Source organism: Bos javanicus, chromosome 4 (genome assembly GCF_032452875.1).
Source record: "Bos javanicus breed banteng chromosome 4, ARS-OSU_banteng_1.0, whole genome shotgun sequence".
Taxonomy (NCBI): domain Eukaryota; kingdom Metazoa; phylum Chordata; class Mammalia; order Artiodactyla; family Bovidae; genus Bos; species Bos javanicus.
Genome location: NC_083871.1, coordinates 103,062,266 through 103,070,524, shown reverse-complemented (window position 1 = coordinate 103,070,524; position 8,259 = coordinate 103,062,266). Strand labels below are relative to the sequence as shown.

Below are 8,259 nucleotides of genomic sequence, written 5' to 3'. Positions count from 1 at the left end.
ACTAAGATTCTGATACGATCTGGATCCTCAGAAGAGAGCAAACTATGCTGTGCAATCCCTTCAGTTCAGGGAAATTTATTCAGACTTTCTGAAAGAGCAGTAGGGTGGCTTTGAATCATTTGCCACCTCTAGAAAATATTTCTTCCCATTTCAGAGGCCTCTCACTTTTCCTTTGTGTATTATGATTATTTAGAGTTTGTCCACATATTTGCTGTCGAAGGGCAAATATGTTTTCTTCAAGAGTCACTTTCTTTCTTCTGATGACCCCACCCATCTCTCTTCCTGACTCCCACTGAAAGAGTTCACAGTGATGCTGACATCTGGGCCCTAAGTGATTGTCCCTAAGCTGGCCAGAGCCAAATGGCTCCTCCAGAGGTCAGTTTGGTCAACCAGCTCCAAAAAAATGGAGGTTCTGGATGCAGAGCGACGATCAGAAAATTTGTTTAGGCCAGGAACTCATTTGTTTGTTTATTCATTCATTCATTGGACAAACACTAAGAGCTTTTTATACCCTGGAGCATGAGGCAGTACAAGCTGATTGTGAAGAGGCCTGTTGTTCACAGTGACTGTGCTCAGGGCACCACACAAGTACCCAAAGACCACCAACTCCTGGTCCCCAGAAGACAAGCCTAGAAGTTTGAAGGCAGAGCAAGCATTAGAGCTGGACTTTGAGGAATGGCCTTCGTTCTGGGGGTGGAGGTGGAAGGCAGCCACCCCTGCAGAGGGAATGGCAGCAAAGAAGTGGAAGATGTTGGGATGAGGGGAGGGACAAGCTAGGGGGTGGAGGGCAGATCCTGAAGGCAGTGAGAACAAAGTGAAGGATTCCTGACATGGTGGTGGGATGGGGTAACGAGGGCCAGACCTAGGGTGCCGGCAAGGAGAATGGGCAGGCTCGACATGAGGACGTGTCAAAGGAAGAACAAGAGCCCAGGAAGCATTGGACGTGGGACTAAGGAAGCGGCCAAGGTGGCTCTCACATTTTGAAATGACAGTGATGCCCTTGACTGAAATAAGGGACAAAACACAACCACTTGTTTTTGGTAAGAAGGTTCTGAGTTTTGTTTTGAATGGGGTGACTTTAAGACTGAAGTTCATGTTTCTTGTGTACCACATACTTGGAACGCAGAAGAAAGCGATGGTCAAAATACAAGCAATTCCCCCCTCCCCACACAAAAATACAAGCAAAGGAGTCAATCAGGGAAATGTCAGATTATAAAGGACCCAAGTACATTTTGAAATTAGGTGTGTTGGGAGCACTGGTCTTGTCTTCCTTGGATCCCTGTCTCCTTTCCTTTTTAAAAGTAACTGAAGAGTATGAGGATAACAAGGCTTTGGGACTTCCATGGTCATCAGTGGTTAGGATGCTGAGCTTCCACTGCCAAGGCCCGGGTTTGATCCGTGGTCAGGGAACTAAGATTCCACCAGCCACCTAGTATGGCCAAAAAACAAAACAAAACCACAAAACTCCAAACAAACAAAAAGGGGTGAATGGACTTTGAAATATCGGAAACCACATCAGCGCTCTCCCCTCCTGCTATTACCCACAACTTGGTGATTGACATTCTTGGGACTAGTGTTCTAAGTCTCAGGCTTTCAAGTCCTTAGACTCATCTGGAGTGAGCTTCATCAGTTTGTCCACACAGAGCAGGATGAGGGTGAGAAACAAGAGACTCCAACCAACAGCCGCCGCGATCCAGCCGTATTCATCTACTCCTGTGTGGCAACACCGGGCCGCTTGTGGGCAGAAGTCGACGTCTGGCGGGGAAGAGAGGGCGAGAAGGACACTGTCACCCCAGCCTCCCTTCCCCCAAGGCTATTCTCTGATATTCATACCATCAAGACCAGTAATAACAGGATAGCACCATTTACTAAGGCACGTCCTGCACTGTGCTAAGAGCTCTACACACGTTCCCTTATTTATTCCTCACCAAGTGGATAGGCAGTTATTCCTCCTGTTTGACATGCAGGAACTGAAGCTGTCACCTGCCCAGGGTCACGAGATGGCAGAACTAGAACGCAAACCCATGTTTGTAGGAGACCAAAGCCACATTTGTAGCCTCTACATATTGCTGCCTGTTACTCTCCCTTGTTAGTGACCAGAAGTAAGCACATGTGGTCATTCAGTGGGGGCAGAATCAAGGAGCCAAACTTAGAATAAAGCAAACTTCCTATAAATTAGACATGCACCACAGTGGTTGTTTATGAAGCACTAGGCTCCTTAGTACTGCAAGTCTTCAAGTGGAAGATGAACAGAAAAATGCAACAGGTACGAGAATGAAGCTCCCGCATTGGGCAGGAATTGGACTGGCTCATGTTTAGGATGTTTCCACTCCCAAACTTCTATAAGCATTCGAAATCAGGGGGTCTTTGACTGCTGTCCTGAGGATGAGCCATTAAAGCCAAACTGCACCAGAGTGTGAGCTTACATGGGGATCATGGCCAAGAGAGCTTTGTAGACGTGCCCTGCAGACGGTTCTGGGGCTGTGAACAAACCACAGTGGGGCGCGAGAGGGCCAGGCAGGCGCTCAGCCACTCAGTGCCAATGAACAGAAAGTGAGGAGGCTTCAGTGTCCCTCCCTGTTCCGAGATGAGCCCTGAGCTAGGGCAATTGCCAGGAGAAGCTTACTGGGGCACTGCTCCAGGGTCTCAAGATTCTCTGGATGGTGGACGGTCGAGGTTGAGTTGCTGCCGCTGCTTGCTTCTGGAAGAAAAGACAAATGATAGTCTCAGGCAGTAGGAAAAGCCATTCTCAGGCATGGAGTTAGCAGTTTTTGTTGTGAATCAGTAGTGAGTATTATGACAGTATTATAGAAGTTCCAGTAGAGGTATGTTGAGATTTCATACAGCAAAGTTCTGTTATAGCCTGAACTATGGCCCCAGATTTGGTAGTGCTTTGTTATGGAAATAGGGCTTTAAAGAGGAAATTAAGGTTAAATGGTTAAATTAGTCCAGTGTGACTGGTGTCCTTGTGAGAAGAGGAAGAGGCACCGGGGATGGAAACTCAGAGGGAAAAGATGATATGAGGACCCAGTGCAGAGTGGGGCAAACTGCAAGCCAAGGAGAGAGGTCTCAGGATTAAACACAGCTGGTGACACCCAGAGCCTCCAGATCTGTGAGAAAAGAGGCTTCTGTGGTTTCAGCCACCCAGGCTGTGGTATTTTGTTGGGCAGCAAACTCACACACTCCCCTTTTCCAACCACTTCCTATTCCCATTGAGATGCTTTATCTTTATATCTCATCACCCTTCTGTCACCAAGGGCCTCTATTTAAGCTGCTTTCTATGCAGATAAGTACATCTAAGAAGTGTTTTGTTTTGTTTTGTTTTCCTAGCATATACCAACACAGACACTTAAAAATCTGCCATGTCATTTCATTAGGAGCTTCAGTTTCCTTCAAAAACTTGAACTAAAAAACATCGAAGTCTGACCTTGATTCTTTATTTCTGATGATTATGATGTTAGTATTCAGAAAAAGGGTGTGAAAAACTAAACACTCTACAAGCAAGTTGAGAGGTTTCCAGCGTATACAGCACTTAGAATTATATAGTCCTTGATTAATAAACAAGGCACACAATGATAAAAAGGCACTCTAGCAGAAAATATCAGAGTTTGGGGAGTGAGGAGGGATTACAGAGATGAACATAAGGATCCCCAAGGGAGAGAAATCATGGGCTGTGTTCCCTCTCATCACTGAGAATAAGAAGGTAGGCAGTCTGGGTCCACTGTGTCCAATATAGTGGCCACAAACCAGAGTGGCTGTTTAAGTTTATTAAAATGAAATTAAATGAAAACTTCAGCTACTTGGTCATACTAGCCACTTGCAAAGTGCTCAGTCATGTGGCTGGTGGCTACCATGTTAGAAAGATAGCACAGACATGGAACCTTTCCACAATCAAAAAAGTTCTGTTAGAAACAAACTCACAGACTTAGAGAACAAACTCATGGTTTCTAGGGGGCAAGGATGTGGGGGAAGGGATAGTTAGGGAGTTTGGGATCTACACCTACACACTGCTATATTTAAAATGGACAACCAACAAGGACCTTCTGTGTAGCACAGGGAACTCTGCTCAATGTCCTGTGGCAGCCTGGATGGAAGGGGAGTTTGGGGGAGAATGGATACATGTATACATATGGCCTAGTTCCTATGCTGTGCCCCTGAAACTATTACAGCATTCTTAATCAGCTATACTCCAATATAAAACAAAAAGTTTAAAAAAAAGTTCTGTTAGACAATGCTGACCTAGGTAGAGCTAGAGCAAGAGCAAGAGAGCCTTTGAAAGAATCTTTCTGGAAATTGTATGGCTGCTCAATCTGCTTCTTTGGAAATGACAGAAAAAAAGTTTGGAAACTGTCCAGGCCCCACTGACTCTAGGTTAGCATGTCCTTCAAAGGTGCTTGCTATCACATAGCAGAGTAACTTGGGAGGAAACTTCTTGATTAGCTAAAGCCATGAAATTTCTGCTCAGGCTAATTTTACACCATCCCCTCCCTAGCCATTCCAGTGTCCTGCTGAAATATAGTAACTACCTTGATGCAATCTGATTGCTACTGTAAATTATTTACAGCTAAATGCCTCAGAGCTTGGTTTTTATTTGCTTTGGAAAAATTGATTCCTCCATGTTTTAATTTCCCTTGTTACCCGAATCACTTCCTTGACCCTGACTTTCATCTCCCCTCTACCCTAGTAGGGAAGTGGTCCTGGTCTAGAACTGGTGTGTGGAAAAAAATCAAGTTAATGAAACACTAGTAGTAGGTTATGCTATGCTAAGTCACTTCAGTCGTGTCCGACTCTGTGTGACCCCATAGACGGCAGCCCACCAGGCTCCCCCGTCCCTGGGATTCTCCAGGCAAGAACACTGGTGTGGGTTGCCATTTCCTTCTCCAATGCAGGAAAGTGAAAAGTGAAAGTGAAGTCGCTCAGTCGTGTCCGACTCTTAGCAACCCCATTGATTGCAGCCTAACAGGCTCCTCCGTCCATGGGATTTTCCAAGCAAGAGTACTGTTAACCCATATGAAATCACCATTTCTATAGGTCCAGAATTATTCAATATCAGACATTTTATATGGTTCAAATCGAATAACCTAGTGTAAATTCTGAAGAACTGAAACATCACCCACCTCCCTCATAAGCAAAGCCAGCCAGGGACTGGTCCTATTTGGAGTCACTTCCAAAGTAAAGGCTACTGGAAGGATCCAACCATTCAGTGCAGTGAAATGGGTCAAGTGTTTGAGGCCTTCTCATAAGCAAGGCACCTCCAGGGTAAACAGAAAACACTCTTACTTGGAGAGGGGCGATATTGGAAGAAGTAAAAGGAGCATGCTAACCTTTGCTGAGTGTTTGAAATGAAGTGAAAGTGTTAGTCATTCAGTCGCGTCTGACTCTTTTTGACCCCGTGGACTGTAGCCCACCAGGCTCCTCTGTCTGTGGAATTCTTCAGGCAAGAATACTGGAGTGGGTTGGCATTCCCTCCTCCAGGGGACCTTCCCGAACCAGGAATCGAACCTGGGTCTCCTGCATTGCAGGCAGATTCTTTACTGAGAGAGCCACCAGGGAAGCCCCATTGGGGTGTTTACCACGTGCTATTTCATTCAAAGTTCTTTATGTGCAGTTACCCTATTTCATCTTTACAACAACCCTATATGTAAGCACTATGATTATCTCCACATTAGATATGAGGAAACTGAAGCTCAGGGAGGGTAAAGAATTTGCTTGAGATCACACTACTAGTCAGTTGTGGAAGCCGAAGTTGAGTTGAGGCTCAGAGGCTTGAGAGCCCACCCTCTGAACCTCCCGAGGAGAGACTGAGGAGAGAGATGGATACTGCCTGGTGTGGGGGACTGTGAGGGTTGGCTTTGAGAGAGGGAGAATCTGCCAGGGAGCAGGGCAGACTGTTCTGAGGAGCCAGGTCAAAGCCAAAGGCAAAAGTCCAGGAGCATGAGAATGGGAGCGAGGTCCCTGATGTGCAGAGCCCAGCCTGGGAGGGCGCTTCCTAACACCCCCCTCGGCCTCCCTGAGAAAGTGGGGTGATAATCCAACATCTCCTGAGCCGGGTGAGATGGAGGAAGATTTAACAGCATATGGCAGCTTGTGTTGAGGTTTAGTGAAAGTTGCAAAGGATGCCCAGGGTCAAGGGACGGACGGATGTCCTTAGGTGAGAGGAGGGTATGCAAAGGAAGGATGATAGCCACAAAATAAGGAATTGCAACACAATTACCCTGAGCAGCCGCCGCTGAGAAACAGCAGTCCAAAGATGCCGTTTTAGGTGCATCTCCCGTCTCTGACGGGAGGGACTCGTGGTGGCTCCCGTCTTGGCTGACTCTGGTCTTAGGTAAACCCCCATTCCACCCTACACTCTCCAGCCTAATCCTTCGGATGAGAAAGCCCTATTTCCTCTTTCCTTTGAGCAGGACCAACCTGAGCCAAGGAATCCTCCTCCTGCCTCCTTCTCTCTCCCACCCTCCCTCCCTCTTCCCAGTGCGGCGAGAATAAAGCTCACGGTTCTACCTGCCAAGTAAACCCGGTGGAAGGAGAGGAAGGCCAGGCCAAGGACCAGGGAGGTCCAGGGTGCCAGGTGGAGGCGCTTCATGCTGAGGAGAGAGGCTTCTGTGTGCACTGCCCCTGCAGAGGCGAGCTGAGGGCCACCTGCCATGCACCCCGTGTGTGTCTCGTCCTGCGGGAGCTTGGAAACAACGCTGGCAGAGGTGAATTTCTGCTCTGTGTTTGGGGGAGAGGGAGGGGTGGAGCAAAGCGAGCTTGGGCTGTCACACCTGGCTTTCACCTCTCCAGGAGGGAAGCTGAGCTGTGTTGGCTGTGGGAGGAAGAGATGGTGACTTTTGCGGTTCTTACTTAGCTTTCATTTTGTCCCTGCTGAGAAAAAAGAGGACAGGGGAGGCAATCTGGGCCCTGCTGGTTCCTTGAAGATAAGTTTTCTGTCTCTTTCACTTGCAGGCTTAAGTGCTATATTCCCTAGTCCATCCTGTCCAATATTTTCTGAGCCCCTGCCCTCTCGCTAGGGGCTTCCCTGGTGGCTCAGATGGTAAAAAATCTGCCTGCAATGCAGGAGACCCGGGTTTGATCCCTGGGTCGGGAAGATCCCCTGGAGAAGGGAATGGCAACCCACTCCAGTATTCTTGCCTGGAGAATCCCCATGGACAGAGAAGCCGGGCAGGCTATAGTCCATGGGATCACAAAGGGTCGGACATGACTGAGCAACTATAACACACATACACACACACTCTCTCTTGCTAAAGTCTAGAAATACCTGTCCTCAAAGTACCTTTTTACAAATATGCATCATTAAAATACAGAGCAGTGTTTTAGAAAGGACCTGAGAAAGACAAAGCGCTTTGCTTCTCAGCAGCAGTGGGCATCACCTGCTGCCACATAAGGAAGATAGCATTTGGGTTGGATCTTGATGGACGGTAAGGGTTTTGACAGGCAAAGAGGAGAAGCGGGCATCATAGGCAGAAGGGATGGGCAAGCAAAGGCCCAGAGGTAAGAGGTGCTCAGAAGTCCACTGTGGCCAAGAGGCTGAGTGTCCCGTGTGTCAGGCTCGGGGGCTGAATTGTCAAGAGACCAAAAGGAAGTTTTGTGAAGATTTTGAACTGAGTAGTCATTTGATTGAGGGGGCTTCCCAGGTGGTACTAGTGGTAAAGAACCCATCTGCCAGTGCAGGAGAGACATAAGAGATCTGGTTCTCAGAATTGAAAGAGACATGTGTAACCCAATGTTCATCACAGCACTGTTTGCAATAGCTAGGACATGGAAGCGACCTAGATGTCCATTGGCTGATGAATGGATAAGAAAGCGGTGGTGCATATACACAATGGAATAGTACTGAGCTATTAAAAAGAATGCATTTGAATCAGTTCTAATGAGGTGGATGAAACTGGAGCCTATTATACAGAGTGAAGTAAGTCAGAAAGAAAAACACCAGTACAGTATATTAATGCATATATATGGAATTTAGAAAGATGGTAATGATAACCCTATATGTGAGACAGCGAAAGAGACACAGATGTAAAGAACAGACTTTCGGACTCTGTGGGAGAAGGCGAGGGTGGGATGATTTGAAAGAATAGCATTGAAACATGTATATTACCATATGTGAAATAGATTGCCAGTCCAGGTTCAATGCATGAGACAGGGCGCTCAGGACTGTTGCACTGGGATAACCCTGAGGGATGGGATGGGGAGGGAGGTGGGAGGGGGGTTCAGGATGGGGAACACATGTACACCCATGGCTGATTCATGTAAATG

The 8,259-nt window shown here is 47.2% G+C and overlaps 2 protein-coding genes across 3 annotated transcripts in view; one reads left to right on the top strand and one right to left on the bottom strand.

Moving 5' to 3' along the window:
* Nucleotides 1–449: 449 nt before the first annotated feature.
* On the bottom strand, nucleotides 450–6,649 carry TMEM213 (transmembrane protein 213). Of its 2 annotated transcripts, none has more exons than XM_061414849.1 (3): nucleotides 6,505–6,649; nucleotides 2,627–2,701; nucleotides 450–1,755 (listed from the first exon to the last, which is right to left on the bottom strand). In XM_061414849.1, exons 1-3 carry the CDS (start codon nucleotides 6,647–6,649, stop codon nucleotides 1,586–1,588), a joined length of 390 nt encoding a protein of 129 aa, XP_061270833.1. In that variant the 3' UTR covers nucleotides 450–1,585. The 2 variants fall into 2 exon arrangements, with proteins under 2 accessions (XP_061270833.1, XP_061270834.1); XM_061414850.1 differs by having other exon boundaries at nucleotides 2,627–2,698.
* ATP6V0A4 (ATPase H+ transporting V0 subunit a4) overlaps nucleotides 6,616–8,259 on the top strand; it is a 70,969-nt gene continuing 69,325 nt past the window's right edge. Inside the window, exon 1 of the mRNA XM_061414840.1 lies at nucleotides 6,616–6,701. The gene's annotated coding sequence lies outside the window, so the exon portion shown is untranslated. The remainder of the gene's footprint in view (nucleotides 6,702–8,259) is intronic.

Bases quoted from the DNA above. Each gene is read 5' to 3' on its own strand.
- TMEM213 (XM_061414849.1), bottom strand. From the start codon at position 6,649: ATGGCAGGTGGCCCTCAGCTCGCCTCTGCAGGGGCAGTGCACACAGAA. The intron at 2,702-6,504 runs GTAGAACCGTGA...CTTTTCTTCCAG, and splicing joins CCACCGGGTTTACTTGGCAG to AAGCAAGCAGCGGCAGCAAC. The intron at 1,756-2,626 runs GTAAGCTTCTCC...CTTCCCCGCCAG, and splicing joins GACCCTGGAGCAGTGCCCCA to ACGTCGACTTCTGCCCACAA.